This window comes from Amblyraja radiata, chromosome 2 (genome assembly GCF_010909765.2).
Source record: "Amblyraja radiata isolate CabotCenter1 chromosome 2, sAmbRad1.1.pri, whole genome shotgun sequence".
Classification (NCBI taxonomy): Eukaryota; Metazoa; Chordata; class Chondrichthyes; order Rajiformes; family Rajidae; genus Amblyraja; species Amblyraja radiata.
In genome coordinates this window covers 71,571,794-71,591,463 of record NC_045957.1, presented here as the reverse complement: position 1 = coordinate 71,591,463, position 19,670 = coordinate 71,571,794, and the positions used below count along the sequence as shown (strand labels likewise).

General features: G+C 43.0%; 1 protein-coding gene across 1 annotated transcript in view; it reads right to left on the bottom strand.

The window, feature by feature from the left end:
* Positions 1–10,795: 10,795 nt before the first annotated feature.
* The window catches only part of mrpl3 (mitochondrial ribosomal protein L3), a 57,275-nt gene continuing 48,400 nt past the window's right edge, over positions 10,796–19,670 (bottom strand). The window contains exon 10 of the mRNA XM_033048692.1: positions 10,796–11,427. Coding sequence (XP_032904583.1) covers positions 11,278–11,427 — 150 coding nt within the window. The 3' untranslated portion in view covers positions 10,796–11,277. The remainder of the gene's footprint in view (positions 11,428–19,670) is intronic.

The following is a 19,670-nucleotide window of genomic DNA, read 5'->3' as shown; positions in this document are numbered from 1 at the left end:
AAAAAAAATAAATGAACAATAATGAGCAGTTAAATGAGAAACAATTAAATTCAATGCAATAAAAATAAAGAAATTAACAATGACATTCAATCATATGCTAATGTAAAAAAAATAATATTTTAAATGAAATGCACTCTTTAAGATTTATAAATTAAATGGAGACAGAAAGATAAATTCTCAAAATGAAGTCTTACTGCAAAACAAACGGCTGAAATAGTTAATGAATAGTTAACTATAAGAGACAAAAACGCAACCGTTTTCAAGTTAAAAGAAAGGAATGAAATCGAAGCAGATTCTTATCGTGAGACAAATGGAATTCAGGACTTTGCTCTTCACATGCAAAGTCAGAATGACGGTTGGTGAAGAATTCGAATAACCGCTGAGCGTTCAGATGCTGCGCGCGTCTCATGCACCAAAGCTGTTGGGGGGGAGGAGCGTGTGTCGTCACACACACTAAGCACCCGCCCCCACAAACAGATGAGAGCGTCTGCTTGAATGAAGAGCGCGTGCCCGCCCCCACAATGAGTGAGTGGGGGGGGGAAGGATTTTATTAAAAATGTGTAGATAAATACGACAAAATTTAATGAGTGGCTTAGTGAATGTAAAAGTGAAATCGCTAGCGAAATGGAAAAAATCTCAGAGATTTTGCATGTGGTTTTGGCAGACCAAGGAATCAAAGGCCAAATCTGACACCCACAAACAAACACACACACAAACACAGAGTTTTAAAAGTATATAGATATGATATGATTTTAAGAAACATGAAAGAGATTAAACTAGAAACCAAAATATTATAACAAATACTCGCCTTTTGACACTGTTGGTGGGTATCGTTCCTCAGAGAGGTGCAGACAGAGCCATATGCGGGGGGGGGGGGGGGGGGGGGGTACCATGAGGAGTTTCACTGTACAGGACAAGAATAGTGAAAGAACAATAATGACAGGGTATTCAAGTAGCCGGAGAGTCTCTGAGGCCGTGAATGTGACTCCAGAATGAAATTAGCCTCCCTAGTATTAATTTCAAGGATGTCACTGAAAAACCACAGAGCATCCTGAAAGGGGCATTGAAGAACCAGAAATTGAGATAACATCAGTACCAAAGATAAAGATGGAAAAGGGGGCTGCACAATGTGCCTCACAGCGCCAGAAACGGGTTCAATCCTGACCTTGGGTACTGTTCGTGTGGTGTTTGCACCTTTCCCTGTGACCGCGTGGGTTTATATGCCTCTGGAAAATAGCATTGGCCTTAGTTTATAGGGAGTGGGTACAAAAGTCGAATATCATAAAACTAGTGTGAACGGGTGATCGTTGTTGGCATGGACATAGTGGACCAAAGGACCTATTTTCATGCTTTATCTTTCAATCAATCAAAAAACGGATTTAGGTCTTGTGAGCAGATTTAGTGAGCTGGGAAAGAAGGTAAAAGCAGAACTTTGATGATGGTAATCTCAGGATTACTTTCAGTGCCCAGTGCAAATAGTACACAACTAGCAGGATAAAGCGAATAAATGCATAGCATTGGGATTGGTGTTTGTGAAAGAGCTTTAGATTCAGGAGGCACTGAGACCATTTCCAGAGCAGATGGAACCTGTGAAATTTAGCAGGACCAGCAGCAATATCCAGCATATGAGGTTTGCTATTGCTTTTGTGGAGGGTTAAAACCAGCTTGATTGGGGGTTAGAAACCATACAGGAAATTCAGACAAGCATTCCATCACACTTCGGACTTGAGCCTTGCAGATGAAGCCTTGAGACTTCGTGGAGTTGGGAAGTGACTTGCTTGCCACAGGATTCTTTGCCTCTGAACTGTTCTTCGAGCCATATTATGCATATTGCTATTCATTTTCAGTTTCTGGTCAATTGTAACCCCCAGTATATTGATAATGGGCAATGCAGTGAGGATAATTGAATGCCATTGAATGACAGAGGGTGACAGCTCGATTTTCTCTTGTTGGATAAGTTCATTACCTGTTACTTGTGTAGCATGAATATTATTACCACCTGTCAGCCCAGAACCAGATATGGTCCGGGTCTTGCTGCATTGGGTTGTGGACTGCGTCATTATGATGAATCACAAATGGTGCTGCACATTGTGCAATCATCAGTGAATCCCCCGATTTCTGACCTTACATTTGAGATTTGTCATTGATGAAGCAGCTGAAGATGGTTGGAATTAGGACACTACCCTGAAGTACTCCTGCAGAGATGAACTGTAGCTAACATGAATGACCTCCAACACCATATCCATCTTCCTTTGTGTACAATTCCACCAGTGGAGGTTCTCATCCCCTTCCCCCTCAAGTACCATTGACTCCAATTTAGCCAGGACTCCTTGATGCCATATTTGAATAAATACCACCTTAATATCAAGGCAGTTACTCTCACTTCTCCTCTGAAGTTCACCGTTTTTGTCCATGTTTGGACCAAATCTGTAATGAGGTCATAGATCATTCACTTAGCACTTCTGGCTAAAGATTCTTGCAAATGCTTCAGCTTTCTCTTGCTCCTTGACCTGTAATGTTAACTAGGTTTCTCTTTCCATGAATGCTGCCTGACCTGCTGAGTGTTTCCCACATTTCTGTCTTTATTTTGGATACTGCAGAAATCTTTTATTTGCTGTCATTTTTAGAATGAAGTAATTGTTAACATCTATATTGTAGCTACCATAACACCACAAAATCTAGTTTCAGCCCTGGTAAAACCACACTAAAGCGACCCCCAGAAATTAGACAAGGAGTCAAAAGCCAAAATGGGATTCAAGTTTGTTCAATATCCCTGTCCAATTCCATCTGTGGCTGGTGCAGCCTATGTGACAGTGATGTCATAGATTACTTGTTTAAAACACACTATAATTATGGTAGCAGGTTGTATTTTCACTGTGCACAACATCAGTCTTTGATGGCATTTTTCACATTATTACCTTGTGAAACTCCATGGAGTACTGACTAAACACAATGAAAAGGGTTTTCCATTTCTGTGACTGACAGCCTCTTGTCACTTTAATGGATGGGATGCATCAGCTGAAGCACATACACCCCAAATAAAATGTTGTATTTATGCTGTGCAACTGGTAGATGCTGTGTCAATTTACATCATGCACTTTTCTGTCAAGTGTGGCCATCAAGGAAAATAAAATATTCAGTCATTTTTTCAAGGTTTTGGTTTATTATTGTCACATGTGAGAGGTACAGTGAAATGCTTTGTTTGGCATCCTATCCAACCAGATCCTGTAATGCTATATATAAAAACAATAATTTCAAATTAAAGTACAACAGATAGAGCAAAATGGAAGATATAGACTACAGAAGATAATAATAATAATAATAAATTTTATTTTTGGACGCCTTTCAGACATCTCAAGGACACCTTACAGAGATTAACAGGAATAAAAAACATATAATCAGAATAAAATAAATAATAAAGACATCACAGAAACACAAATTAAAAACAGAATTCAGTCCAAAAACAAAAAATCAAAAACACAATGTGAAGAGAGAGCAGCGGCAACTAAAGCGCGCCAGCGTCCACTCTCCCTTCCAACAGCCATCTTGGACAAAGACTAACAGGATTACGTAGACAAAAAATCATCCCCCCACAATGGATACCACTGTGGGGGAAGGCACAATGTCCAGTCCCCAACCCCAAGTTCACCCAAAGTCAGGCCTATTGAGGCCACCGCAATTGCCTCTACGGAGGCCCGATGTTCCTGGCCGTTCTCACCGGGTGGTCTTGCCCCGGCGTCGGGAGAGTCCTCTCAGCGGCTGGGCCACCTGGAACGGCCGCTTCCTAGCTGGGGACCGCGGCTTCCGAAGCCGACAAGGCCGCACCGGTTTGGAGCTCCCAGGCTCCCGATGTTGAAATCGGCGCCGCCCGCACCGCTCCGCAGACCCGCAGCCCGGAGGTGTTGAACACGGCGGTCTCAGCTCACCGGAGCTCCAGCGCGTCGATCCAGCGCGGCGACCCAGGCAAGGCATCGCCCGCTCCGCTCCACGATAGCGCTCCAGCGCTGTGCCGCCACCGAGGCCAAGGTGCTGGGCGGTCCCCGCCAGGAAACGGCGCTCCAGGCCCGCTGGTAGGCCGCGAGGACGTGTCGACGGGCAGCCCGGAGATAAAGCTGCCTCACCGACCAGGTAGGGACCTAGAAATAAAATTACCACCTACCCCCCACATTAGAAAGTCCATTTCTCCAAACGGACGAGACACAGGACTAACTAAAAACTATAAAAAAACGAATTAAACGGACGGCTGCTGGTTAGCAGCCGTTCCCCAAGATGGCTCCTCCTCCTGAGATACTTCTCAGCATTGTAGTGCAACAGTGTCATAACTCTGTGAGACTGTAAACAGTTGATCGGCTATTAATATGGACCGACTGTACTCAATTATGTCAGATTTTTGTTGATTTAAGTCTTGTCCAAAGTGTCAAATATGATGCTGCATTACTGACTGCTGCTCTGTGGAACTAACATCTTTGAGATACTTTCTTACTAAATTCTGAATGTCTTTTTTCTATAATTTCCTTTTCTGGGAAACAGATTGGAAAATGTCAAATGCAAGTTATTCAAGGAAGCAGAGTATGCAGCAATTCCCTCATGTCAAGTTAGCCTCCCTACCTTTTTGTCAATATGCAAAGGACAAAGCAGTGAATGTGTCTGTAGTAACATGGTCTAAATTGGTGGTTCCTAACCTTTTTGGCATGCGTACGAGCTTACTCGAACAAAATACTGTATGTGGTATGTACCTTTGTTAGGTTCCTAAAAATGGGCTCAACAAATGGATATGTTATTTATGACCCCTTCATGTCCCCCGGTAAAGCCCCAAACGACCCCCCCATGGGGGTCCCGACCCACAGGTTAAGAACCACTGGTCTAAATGCTGATTTAATGCATCCTGGACAACTTAAGCCCCTACCAAATCTATTTTTTCCCTGATGAGTGTGTAAATAGAGCTTCACTTTAGATTCTCATCAAAAACATGTGGCAACAGTAATGTACCACTCCTTCAGCATTGTATTGGAGCATCTGTCCACATTTCCGCATTCATCTCAAGTGGAACTGAAACCCAAAATCTTCTGACTGAGAGGCACAGGTGGGCAGTAGACAAAGGATTACAAGGAATAATCCCCAACTTCCTCTAACACACCCCCTTTTAACCAAAGGATCCAACTGCAATGCTTCATAAACTAGAGCTGAGTAAGGGCAGGATACGAGCAGAGGCTTGACATTTGCAACCATCGTAGAAGTTTAGTTTAGTTTATTATTGCCACGTATACCGACGTAGGGTGAAAAGCTTTTTTTGTTGAGTGCTGTCCAGTCAGTGGAAAGACTATATGAGATTACAATCAAATTGTCCACAGAGTACAGATATAGGATAAAAGGAATAATGTTTAGTACAAGACAAATTACAGTAAAGTCCGATTAAAGATAGTCCAAGGGCCGCCAATGAGGTAGATGGTAGATCAGGTCTGCTCTCTACTTGGTGATAGGATGGTTCAGTTGCCTAATAACAGCTGGGAAGAAACTGTCCCTAATGGGCCTGTCCCACTTAGGCGGTTTTTCAGGCGACTGCCGGCGACTGTCAAGTTGTAGCAGGTCGCTGAAAAACCGGCGACTGTCAGAGTGGAACACATACACACATCGCTTCCTTCACCAGCCAGTTATGCAGGCAGGGGACAGGACAAGCAGGGGGGGGGGGGGGGGGGGGGGGGGGGGGGAGCGCTGTCTGAGTGAAATTCACATGGTGCAAAACTAATTTGATACAGACACACACCACGATGAACAGGAAGGTTGGCGCTGTAATTAAGATGGTGAAAGCACAGTCTAAGGGAAAGGTCACTTAAGTCCTTTAAAAGAGGGGGGGGAGAGGGGAGGAGGAGGGGGAAGAAGGGGGGGGGGGGTGAGGAGGAGTAGAGACAACTTTTAAGAAGCCAGAGATACACCGCTGTGTAGCTTGGCGGACATTAACATTACAGATCGGTTATCCTTGGTTCCCCCAATGAGCCAATGAAATTCATTGGTCAGCACCGGCGACAACCTACGAGAGCCGACGACAACCTACGACCTCCTGGCGACCCACTACCACTGCACCTATGTCACGAGAATTCTCGCTACTCTCCATAGCATCAAAATTCTGGTCACCACTAATTTTTCAACAAGTTGGGAACTACTCACCACCATGCAGGCGACACCCCGGCAACCTCCGGCGAACATGTGGCGACCTCATAGTCTCCTGTAGTCACCTAAAATGTTGCGTAAGTGGGACAGGCCCATAAATCTGGAGGTATCCGTTTTCACACTTCTGTACCTCTTGCCCGATGGGAGAGGGGAGAAAAGGGAGTGATGGGGGTAAGACTAATCCCTGATTATGCTGGTGGCTTTGCCAGGCAGGGTGAAGTGTAGATGGAGTCAATGGACGGGAGGTCTGTTTGTGTGATGATCTGGGGTGTGTCCACAATTCTCTGACATTGTTTGCAGTCTTGGATGAATCGGTTTCCAATCCATGCCAAGATGGTTTTTACAGAGCATCTGTAGAGGTTCGAGAGAGTCGTTGGGTTCGTGACAAACTTCCTAAGCAGTCTAAAGAAGTTGGATTTGTATTTGACTGCACTTTTGTGGGTGTATAAGGAGTAATGAAGGAGGCTGAGAATGCATCCTGCGGTGCACCAGTGTTGAGGATTATCATAGATGATGATTTGTCACCTATCCTCATTGATTGTGGTCAGTTGGTAAGGAAGTCAAGAGAGTCAAGTTTTTTATTGTTCCAGATAGAACAATGAAATTCTTACTTGCTGCAGCACAACAGAAGCTTCTTGAGCACGTTGCACCCATTCAGGATAAAGGCAAGTGTCTATTTAGCCACATTTCTGAACTGAGCATTGAACATCCCACGCTTATATCATATTTTGCTTGGGTAGTTTACACCCCAGCAGTATGAACATTGACCTCCAATTTCAGGTAATCCTTGCTTTCTCCCTCCTCCCCTCCTCTTCCCAGCTCTCCCACAGCCTACTGTCTCTGCCTCTTCCTTTCTTTTTTCTGCCCCCCCTCCCCCCCCCCCGACATCACTCTTAAGAAGGGTCTTGACCCAAAACGTCGCCTATTCCTTTGCTCCATAAATGTTGCCTCACCCGCTGAGTTTCTCCAGCTTTTTTGTTTACCTTCGATTTTTCCAGCATCTGCAGTTCTTTCTTAAACATCCCCTTTATTCTTAGACTGTGGCCCCTGGTTCTGGACTCTGCCAACATTTGGAACATTTTTTCTGCATCTAGCATGTCCAGTCCTTTTATAATTTTATATGGTTCTATGAGATCTCCTCACATCCTTCTATATTCCAGTGAATACAAGCCCAGTCTTTCCAATCTTTCCTCATATGTCCGTCCTGCCATCCCGGGGATTAACCTCGTGAACCTACGCTGCACTGCCTCAATAACAAGCATGTTCTTCCTTAAATTAGACCAAAACTGCACACAATACTCCAGATGTGGTCTCACCAGGGCCCTGTACAACTGCAGAAGGACCTCTTTACTCCTATACTCAAATCCTCTCGTTATGAGGCCAACATGCCATTAGCTTTCTTCACTGCCTGCTGTACCTGCATGTTTACTTTGTGAATGGTGTACAAGGACACCCAGGTCTCGTTGCACTTCCCTTTTTCCTAATCTGACACCATTGAGATAATAATCTGCCTCCTTGCTCTTGCCGCCAAAGTGGATAACCTCACATTTATCTACATTATACTGCATCTGCCCACTCACTCAATCTGTCCAAGTCACCCTGCCACCTCCTAGCATCCTCTTCGAAATTCACACTGCCACCCAGCTTTGTGTAATCTGCAAATTCGTTAGTGTTACTTTTAATCCCATCATCCAAATCATTAATATGCATTGTAAATAGTTGCGGCCCCAGCACCGAGCCTTGCGGCACTCCACTCGCCACTGCCTGCCATTCTGACAGGGACCCGTTTATTCCTATTCTTAGTTTCCTGGCTGCCAACCAATTCTCTATCAATACCAATACCATGTGCTCTAATTTTGTCCACTAATCTCCTGTGGGACCTTGTCAAAGGCTTTCTGAAAGTCTAGATACATTACATCCACTGGCTCTCCTTAATCCATTTTACTTTCACATCCTCAAAAAATTCCAGATTAGTCAAGCATGATTTCCCCTTCATAAATCCATGCTGACTTGGACTAATCCTTTTACTGTTATCCAAATGCGCCGTTATTACTTCTTTGATCATTAACTCCAGAATCTTCCCCACCACCGAAGTCAGGCTAACTGGTCTATAATTCCCCATTTTCTTTCTCACTCCTTTCTTGAAAAGTGGGATAACATTAGCTACCCTCCAATCCACAGGAACTGATCCTGAATCTATAGAACATTGGAAAATGATCACCAATGCGTCCACGATTTGTAGAGCCACCTCCTTGAGTACCCTGGGATGCAGACCATCAGACCCTGGGGATTTATCAGCCAGTCCCATCAGTCTTCCCAATTCTATTTCTCACCTCATGCAAATTTCTTTCAATTCCTCTGTCTTCCTAGATCCTCTGTTCTCTAGTACATCTGGGAGATTGGTTTTGTCTTCACTAAGGAAGACAGAACCAAAGTACCTGTTCAACTCTTCCGCCATTTCCCTGTTCCCCATAATTATTTCACCTGTTTCTGCCTTCAGGGACCCACATTTGTCTTTACTAATCTTTTTCTCTTAACATACCTAAAGAAGCTTTTACTATCCTTCTTTATATTCTTGACCAGCTTACCCTTGTACTTCATCTTTTCCCTGGCCCTTTTTATTACTTTCTGTTGTCCTTTGAAAGTTTCCCATCCTCTGGCTTCTGGCTACTCTTTGCTGCGTTATACATCTTTTCTATTAGTTTTATTCCACCCCTAACTTCCCTGGTCAGTCACGGTTGCCTCTTACTCCCCTTAATCTTTCTTCCTCTTTGGAATGAAATTATCCTGCATCTTCTGGATTATGCCCACAAATTGGTGTTTCACCGTCATCCCTGCTAGGATACTTTTCGAGTCGACCTTGGCCAACCCCTCTCTCTCTAGAATTTAGGAGATTGAGAGGGGATCTTATAGAAACTTACAAAATTCTTAAGGGGTTGGACAGGCTAGATGCAGGAAGATTGCTCCCGATGTTGGGGAAGTCCAGGACAAGGGGTCACAGCTTAAGGATAAGGGGGAAATCCTTTAAAACCGAGATGAGAAGAACTTTTTTCACACAGAGAGTGGTGAATCTCTGGAACTCCCTGCCACAGAGGGTAGTCGAGGCCAGTTCATTGGCTATATTTAAGAGGGAGTTAGATGTGGCCCTTGTGGCTAAGGGGATCAGAGGGTATGGAGAGAAGGCAGGTACGGGATACTGAGTTGGATGATCAGCCATGATCATATTGAATGGCGGTGCAGGCTCGAAGGGCCGAATGGCCTACTCCTGCACCTAATTTCTATGTTTCTATGTTTCTATGTTTAGTCCCCTTTGTTCAATTGCAACACTGACACTTCTGATTTAACCTTCTTCCTCTCAAATTGCAGATTAAAACTTATCATATTATGGTCACTACCTCCTAGCAGTTCCTTTACCTTGAGTTCCCTTATTAAATCTGGTTCTTTAAACAATACTAAATCCAGAATTGCCTTCTCTCTGGTAGGCTCCATTACAAGCTGCTCTAAGAATCCATCTCGGAGGCACTCTACAAACTCCCTTTCTTGGGGTCAAACTGATCCGGTTCTGCTCTGGTCATTGGTTATTTCCACATTATTGGCTTGGTAACAATACCATGGTAAATTGGATGCTGTTTTAGTATTAGAGGCAGCCTGTTACTCAGATAAAAGATAAGACCAAAACCTAAGACCAAACATAACCACAATGCAGCATTTAAAAATTGCCCTCAATACAAGCTCAGTAGAAATACAAATCCATGATATTTTAATCAACTTGAAAAAGCTCAGATAATTTACAGTGTAAATTGATTACAGGGAGGATAAAGCCAAATACAACCTAATGTGATAATGTAGAAATTTAAACAGTTTCTTAATTTAAATTGGGATGAAGAGAATGTAAGTAAATGGTATTTCCAGATGAGTCTAAAACTATGATGCAGAACTGCCAACTTTAGCTGACATATCAATGCATATTGAACATAATATTTAACCATGCTGAAATGGAAACAAATTAGTGATTTTCATGGAACTTATGTTTTGTCTGACTAAACCATTGGCTGTATTATCCAAATTTTTGTTACTTAGGAAAATACGTGACCAATGCCCGACTTCCTTGTTCTTCTCTACATACATGATCAAAGGAAGCTGCTTGTACTCCAGTCCAACAACTTTGAGGTATCTGCTCACTTCTTATTCTGAGCTCTTGTCCATTGTTAATCAATTCACTGCGGGCAGCGTTGCCTTCAGTTATCAAGGCTGACAATGTGGAATTCATTCCCTTAACCACTCAACCTCTTACCTAAATATCCTGAGACATTTTTGTTCTTTTAAAAGATGCCATTTAAGTAGAATGTGTTTATTGAAATGTGCTTAGGATTTTTGCACAACTAATGAAACATTTAGTAAAAACAACAATAGCTTTGCTGATACACATGGATTAAATGCGGTGGTTCTGTGTAAATTCAGTGCCGCTGAAGCCAACTGTAATTTTAACACCACTTCCCTTTCTAATTTAGCAAACTCAACCAAAACGAGTTATGTATGAACTCTTGATCTCTCCAGCAACAAAGCATTATCATAATACTCATTGTAAAGTAACTTCAAAAACACAAATTAAGATGCCTAGAGGAGATGACTTGGTAAAAAAACATGTTTTTATCTCATATATACTTTATGCTGAATATACTCCCCGTAACCATTCTCTCTATTTTAAACAATAATCAGATGCATTAATTGAATCAATCTGGAAAATGTTGGGAATTCTGCAGGCCATTGGAAGGTTGCAATAAATAAAATTCACTGCTTTGCACAATTATCTTTCTTTTCATAATGCCTCCCAGTAGTATTATGCAGTAAATTCATCTCTTAAAGGAATATTCTGTGTCCATAACGTAACTTCAGACATCAAGGTTACACAACAAATTGTATCTTTACTTTCTTGTATTTTCAATTTACAGTGACTCTTCACTGATATGTTGGTTTAAATTTTGCCTCAGCTTTCACTGAATAAGTCAAATGGCACAAGCCAAGATATAAAGAAAACCCGAGCTCTGGATGAAAGAGGCAGCCGGGATATCTGAGACAAGAGACTTGACACCTTGTGCGCTTCAAACATTAGGCAACACTGACAGAGGGCTCAGTGAATTGGAACATTTCATCATCAAACAGGTCTTCTGGCAGCTCTTCGCTTTCATCCGCAAAGTAAGTTGGAAATGGTGGATTCTTATTTTCTTCTCGACGGTTAGGTAACATCGTATCAATGACCTGTTATAAAACAAAACATTGGAAAAACAGCATGGATTTTTATCAGTCAGAATGAATTAATGTAACAAAGAAACATAATTTCAAACCAACAATAAAACTCACTCCCATGGAACATTAACTTTGAGAAACTTTTACCATTTAACTAAATTTTCTTAATTTTAATTTAGATTTCCAACATATGCTATAATTTCATTTTGCATCATATGTGAACTTGTCTGCCCGGGCAAACATTATAAATGCTTACGGTCTTTTTTGAAGACACTAAGTGCTGATGTAGTCCTAATATGGAAGATCCCAACTTTCAATTGACATAATTCAAAAAAAATTATTTCATTGTACCATCTCGGCATTTGATGCAAAAGATGTACTTTCACTCATGTTCATTGTTCTTCCAACACGATTTCATGCCTTCATCGTCTAAAGCCAAAGGCACGAGGCCTGGTAAACAAGTAATTTAGCAATCCATCAATAGATCTGAATGGACTACATCAACAGTTATTAGACATCGTTGGCAAGGATATTTTTTTTACAACAAATGCGTGAAAATTCCAAAATCCGACAATTTTAATGATTTTGGTAATTGAACTCTGGAAACCCAATACAGGTGCACAACCTTTTATCCGAAAGCTTTGGGACCAGACACTTTTCGTAATTCAGAATTTGTCGGTCTTCGGAATGGAATTTTTTTAGCGTAGATTTTAATGGCTGACTCAGTGGTAGAGTGCTCGGCTCATATCCGCAAGGTCGCGAGTTTGCGCCTTGATCCCGGCAGTTACTCGGTCGCGAGTTTGAGTCTTCAATGTCGTTTTTTCTTGCAGAATAAATGTCTGTATGAAATGCAGTGTGTTGAATGAATTCCTGAATTTGTAAATGTGCCCGCAGCATTGAATCACCTCTCGCACTCATGTCACCCTAGCGGGGCTACATGCCCTTAGGCGGCCTAGCTCGGGGATTCTTGAATGCCCGAGCTAGGTCGCGAGTTTGCGCCTCGATCCTGGCAGTTGCTCGGTCGCGAGTTTGTGTCTTCAATGTAGTTTTTTCTTGCAGAATAAATGTTTGTATGAAATGCAGTGTAGGAGAGGTGTACTGACTGTGTGGGCAGAACTTTGGAAGTGATTGCCCACCAGTCTAAAACGCCGCTGTGTCTCCCTGTCCCTGGGATAGCAGGGGGCGATCAAACAGCACAATACCCCCCTCCCCCTCCAACTCCAGAGGAATCCGCTCCCCGATGGGCCGCTACGGCGACAAGTGGCATTTTGCCCACAGCCCGAGCTGCGCCCCCTCATCCGCCACCCCAAGAACAAGACGTACCTTACACACCATCAGCTTCTTCCCCTACGTGTTCCTCTGGAGTTGGAGCGGGGCTGGGCTGGAGTTGCTGCTGGCTGTGGGTCTCTGGGATCTCCGTGCTTGCAGTGGGCCTGGGGGTCGGTGTCCCGTTGGTCCTGACGTCTCCGGCCACCCCCCTGGACTGGAGCTGAGACTGGAAACTGTACTGCCCTTGCCCCCTCCCTCTGCAACTGCAAACAACCCCACTCTCCTGCAAGGGCGGTACAGTTCCCGGAGGATGGCAGGTGGCCGGAGACGTCAGGACCAACAGCAACCCGCTCCCCGATGGGCCCCTACGACGCCCCGAGCTGCGCCCCGTCATCCGCAACCCAGGTTCCTCTGTAGTTGGAACCAAAGATCTTTGGTTGGAACGGGGCTGGGCTGCTGTTGGCTGTGGGTCTCTGGGATCTCCGTGCTTGCAGTGGGCCTGGGGGTCGGTGTCCCGATGAGGGGGCGCAGCTCGGGGTACGGCTTCTGGTGGTCCTGACGTCTCCGGCCAGTTTGCAGTTTTCCTCTGTAGTTGGAGCGGGGCTGGGCTGGGCTGCTGTTGGCTGTGGGTCTCTGGGATCTCCGTGCTTGCGCTTGAAAACGTTCACCGAGGGCGGCCCGCAGAGGTGACAGCGGAACCTCCGGTCGGTCTTCGAAGAAAAGGGAACTAAATCCCCATTCATAAAAGAGAAGGTGAGGGTATATTGCGCGGGAAGGTTAATAATTGACAATATGCTGCTGCCTGCCCGCTGAGTTAAAAAGTTCCCACGCAAGACTCACGATACACAGTGCTTGCAGTGGGCCTGGGGGTCGGTGTCCCGATGAGGGGGCGCAGCTCGGGAAACGGCTTCTGGTGGTGTATCGTGAGTCTACCGTGGGAACTTTTTAACTCAGCGGGCAGGCAGCAGCATATTGTCAATTATTAACCTTCCCGCGCAATATACCCTCACCATCTCTTTTATGAATGGGGATTTAGTTCCCCTTTCTTCGAGGACCGACCGGAGGTTCCGCTGTCACCTCTGCGGGCCGCCCTCGGTGAACGTTTTCAAGGACCTTTCTTCAAGGACCGAAAAAATGGCCGCTATTCGGAGGTTTTCGTTATTTGGATCTTCGGATAAAAGGTTGTGCACCTGTACCTATAAAAACCTTTGATGTGGGAATTTTGACACAAAGTGCACATTTTATCCAGCTACACATGCCACCTTATTATTGATGGCAACATAAGGGAGATGCAAATTTTTTCCACACTTTCACTTTATTGCCGATCTGCCACATGCCTGTTTGTTGTAACAGTGCAAATGCATAATTAATAATTATTAATGTAGATACTGAATATACAGTGAGCAATTGAGAAAAAGTTTGTTTTTGCTAAAAGATGATTAAGACCTATTAAGAATCTTCCTCTCTTGGGAAATGGTGGTGCATACTCGTACATTTTTTGTACATTTCTGGAACATGTAAATACTTAGATCTTAGGAAGCCAAGAGGAATTGAGGTGCAGAATTTGATTGGGTGAGTTACACCACCAGTTATAAGCAATTAATCAACTTTGCAGCAATGAGTTGGGTCAGTTTTAGATTGAGGTCTACCGCCCAGTATGAAATTAAGAGTGACATTGGGATAATCTTGACCTTAATTTTCTTACCATTTTATGAAAGGGAGACAAGAATATGTGGTGGACAAATCACATGCATCTACATTGTTTAGTGCTGGTAAAAAAAAATCTTTGCCAAATAAACTAAACTAATCCAAGCCTTGAAATGCGCAAGAATATTGAATAATAAGACTTGTGGATTGTTTATAACAAAACATTTTTGTTGAAAACATAAATAGACAAAACTGAGAAACAATTTGCATTACTCCACTTCAAATACCTTTAGCCTTCATGAATAAAACAATTTTGCATAACTTAAAGTATTGTGCAGAATATACATTATAAATAAATGTAATGACAATTTTAGGCTGCAGATTCAATGGCCTAAAGGTGGCTATACAATTGGTATAAGATTATTTTTCCATTAATGAATGCTGCATTATGCATGTTTTTTTGCAAAATAATTGGTCTAGAATAATACACAGGAGTTATCAGCAGCTTCCCACAACAGTTAATATTTCTTCATTTGACTATCAGCAATCGGGATTTTCATGCACATGCAGATCTTGCAGTTCCTGTCACCAGTTTCTGGCATTTTCCTATAAAACGTTTTGATGTCTGATGGAGAGCACCGTTCCCTGCAACACTCTGTAATAACATTAAGATAGCATTCCCACCAATAAAGAGTGCAAAATAATGTTAACAATTTACCTTGTGTCTTGAAGAAACCTAAACTGTAGATCTGTGCATTTCACCACTGATCTGCTACAAATTAATTTTTATTTTAGAGATAAGGAAATCAATTCTTCTATTTTTCTTGGTACTCTTGTCCCAACCAATGTAATAACTGGTAAAGTCAATGCCACTACCAGCGCAATATTAAACTGGCCACTTGCAGGCACTAAACTACTCTATACTCAGGCAGAGCAATACATTACAACTGGTGCTCTTTTTACTGGTTTAGTACTAGTTATTCAAAGCTCCAGATCATCACATCCCATCCCATCCCACCCAAACCGCCCACTGCCCAGCCACTTTCTCCTGCAGCCCTTTCTCCTGTGTCCACACACAGGAGGCCATGGAGAAAGGGGGACAGGAGAAGCCTGCACCCTCTCCTTCCAGGTGAAGGAGTCCTTCCAAGTGAGCCAAAAGTTCACAAGCACATCCTCTAATCTCATCTACTGCATTTGATACTCCTGATGTGGGTTTGTTTAGATTAACGAAACCAGGCTTAGACAAGAGGATTGTTTCCCCGAACACTTGTGCTGTCTACCTTGGCCTTCAAAATCTCCTGGTTGCTAACCATTTTAACTCCCTTTCCCATTCAGATATTTCTGTCATGATCTGCCACCAATGCCACAGTGAGGCCACATGCAAACTGGAGGAACAGAACCGCGTATTCCACTTGGAAAGCTTACAGCCCAATCGCATGAACACCGAATTCTCCAATTTTAGGTAAGACCCCCAACTTTTTATTCCCCTCTTTTGTTCCTGTGCCCCACCCTGGTACGCACACATTTCTCCCACAACCCCACCCCCTTTCCCCCTAATCCCTTCCACGTATATCCCTCTGGCTTTATCCAGCCCCGACCTTTTTCCCCCACTTTCTCTGCCCTGCTGCAATCAGCCTTTAGAAGAGTCCCAACCCGGAACGTTGTTCATCCATGTCCTCCAGAGATGCTGCCTGACTCGCTGAATGAGCAACGTTCCGGGTTGGGACTCTGCGTGATAAAATTAACTTTTTAGTCTTAGTTTTAGAGATACAACATGGAAACAGGCTCTTTAGCCCACCAGGTCCATGCCAACTACTAGTTCACACTAGGTCTGTATTATCCAACCTTTGCATCCACTTCCTTCACACTAGGGACAATTTACAGCAGCCAATTAATCTTTGGGATGTGGGTGGAAAGCGGAGCACCTGAAGGAAACCAATACAGTCACTGGGAGAATGTGAAAACGTCACGCAGACAGCACCCTAGGTCAGGGTCGAACTGGGTCTCTGACTCTGTGCGGTAGCAGCTCCACCACTGTGCCGCCCTCTCTTCCTTGTATCTCCTCCAAATCTTTTGTGCCTTACCTTAAATCTTTGTCCTGTTTATAGATACCCCTGTTATGAGGAAAAGCTTATTACTGAGTACCATATCTATACCCTTCATAATTTTTCAGACTTCTCCACTCCTGGGAAATTATAATTGGATACAACTGGAATCAAACAGCATAGAACTAGCCATTTCACCCACATCATCCATTCCATGATGCTCATCTGCATTTCACTATAAACATCGGGGCCAAGGAAAGAGCGTTCACGTCGCGGCCCTGTTTCAACCAATCTTTCCACCACCACACACAAGAAGCACAAGAAGCGCAAGACAGACACCATTGGGCAGATGTCGAGAAGTGTGTTCAGCTCTGGCTGAACAACTTCTAATCTTGTGTGTGGACTCGATAAGAAGAAGAACTATAAACATCAACTTAAACGTGATCTCCAGTTCTAGACTCTGCTGTCCTAGTAAATCTTTTATGCATTCACTCTACTATTAAATCCTTTCTAGTGTGCAATGAGAATGGTACACAGTGCAATAAGTGCATGTTAACAGATGTTTTATACAGCTGTAACATGATGTTCCAATTCATACAATCCATGCTTCAGCCTTTGAAGGCAAACATATCAAATGCCTTCTTCACAATCTTATCCAACGTGTCATTATTTTTAGGGAGCTTTGGACTTACGCCCAAGGTCTCTTTGAACGTCAACGCTCCTTAGGTTTCTGCCATTTACCTTATATATCCTGCCAGAATGTGACTTTGCAAAATGCTTTATTCATACTTGTTTGGATCAAGTTTCATCAGGCACCACTCCATATAACTGTCCAACAGATCTGGGTCCTGCTGTATCCCCAAATGACCATTCACAACGCTAACCTCAACAATGAACTGTGGACAGTCTTTGATTGCAATAAGAACTTTAGGCTTTTTTGCACTGGTATTGAGGTTACTAATTTATTTTTTTATTTTGTTTATTATGTATTATCTATGTGTACTATGTTTACAGGCCTGCCACGCTGCTACAAATCAAAAAGTCATTGTTCCGTTGTCAGTACATACGACAATTATAAACACTTGACTTCTTTGCTATCTATGACTCCACCAATTTTCATGCCAACTGCCAGATTACTGATGAGATCTACATTCTCATACATTTCCACCGATTACAAACAAGCGTTCCTGGACCAATCCGTGCAGTGCACCACTTATTAAACACTTAAGTCGGACAAACACCCACCCACCACTACCCTCTGTCTCCTATCATCAAGTCAATATTAGTTTCAGTTTGTCAACATGCCTTAGAATTCCTTGTGCCTTACCTTTCTGGGCCATCCTCCATGCAGGAATGTCTAATAAGCTTTACTAAAGTTGGTGCCCACTGCTTTGCCTTCAATTTTCTTAGTTAACTAAAGAAACTTAGATTTGTGATACATTATGGCCCATATACTAAATCATGCTGACTCCTCATCCCTGCCTTTCCAAGTGACCATAAAACATTATTTAAGTAGGCTTATTCTCTTCTGCCATTTTGGAAATTAGCTATCCTCCAGTCTTTCGGTACCTCACCCATTGCTAACCAAGATGCAAAAACACCTGTCAGTACCTCAGCAATCTCCTCCCAGCAATCTACACCAGGGTGCTTTTCCACTAACTTATCTACTGTTTATTGTGTGCTATTGTACTATTTTCCTGAAACAGACATGCTTCAGAATATCAGCATACCCTCTCTTAACTCTCCAGACTCCACATAATGCTCCCTGGTGATTACCGATGGCAACTATTCATTTAAAACCCCGCTAATCTCCTATGGCCCCACACATAATTACTTGAGCAATACAGCAATAACTCATTACATGTGCTCCACACAAAACATCAGTAAAGAATGAGAATAATAGCGGTGAAATGGAACACACCAGGCTTAGTGGAACTGGCAATCATCACCACATTTTCAATAAATAAACTGCCAATTTTCTTAGTGATTCTTTAAAAACGTAATTGTACAAATAATGGCTTCAGAGACTGCAGATGGGAAGTCTGAAACGCATCAATTTTGGATCAGAGAGTTGGCGATGAAGTTTTGCACATACAAAATTGAGTCAAAATCAGAATTAATGAAGCTAATGTATTGTCTGGACAAATGACACAGGTTATCAGAATTGCACTTTTTTTTAAGAATGCAAGTTCAAGTTCAAGTTCAAGTGAGTTTATTGTCATGTGTCCCTGGATAGGACAATGAAATTCTTGCTTTGCATGCTACGATTTTAATCTTTGGAAATATTGCCCCAACATTTAGAAATCAAGTTCAAGTGAGTTTATTGTCATGTGTCCCTGGATAGGACAATGAAATTCTTGCTTTGCATGCTACGATTTTAATCTTTGGAAATATTGCCCCAACATTTAGAAATCTCACTGCAATTCTGTATCTCACTCCTAATAAGCTTCACGTTAAGACAATGCTAGTTAAACTCCAAATCATTGTCAGCTTTTGCACAGAAAGGTTTAAGAGAATGGGTTTTGCATGTAATACTCGCAATACAACCTGCCCCCATGTGCACATAGAAACATAGAAAATAGGTGCAGGAGTAGGCCATTCGGCCCTTCGGGCCTGCACCGCCATTCAATATGATCATGGCTGATCAATTAACCCTGACAATAAAGATCCACAATAAGATCCTGGGAAAGTATAAAGCAAAAGCAGAAAATATTGGAAACACCAAGCAGATCAAATAGCATCAACTGTGAAGATGGATCAGTTTCACTTCTAGAGTCATAGAGTGATAAAGTGTAGAAATGGACCCAACTTACCCACACTGGCCAACAATGTCCCTGCTGCAATAGTTCCACCTGCCTGCGCTTGGTCCATATCCCTCCAAACCGGTCCTATTCATGTACCTGTCTAACTGTTTCTTAAACGATGGGATAGTCCCAGCCTCAACCTCCTCCTCTGGAAGCTTGTTCCATACACCCACCGGTTAACCCCTCGGATTTCCATTAAATATTTTCCCCTTCACTTTGAACCTATGTCCTCTGGTCCTCTAACAGGAGCTGTCTGACTTGCTCAGCATTTCCAGCTTTGTTTCAAATTTCCATCATGTGCAGTTTCTCTGATTTAAATTTTTCTTAGAAAATGTAAACCACTTTCTCTCAATCAGTAGCCACTCAGTGGAATCAGGCATCGCTGATGAAATTCACCATTGCTTTCAGTAAGTGAGCAGCCTTTGCTAGTCAGAGGAATAAAGCCTTTGAAGATCAAGACATCAAACCCAGCAAAAAGCTGTATTCTATT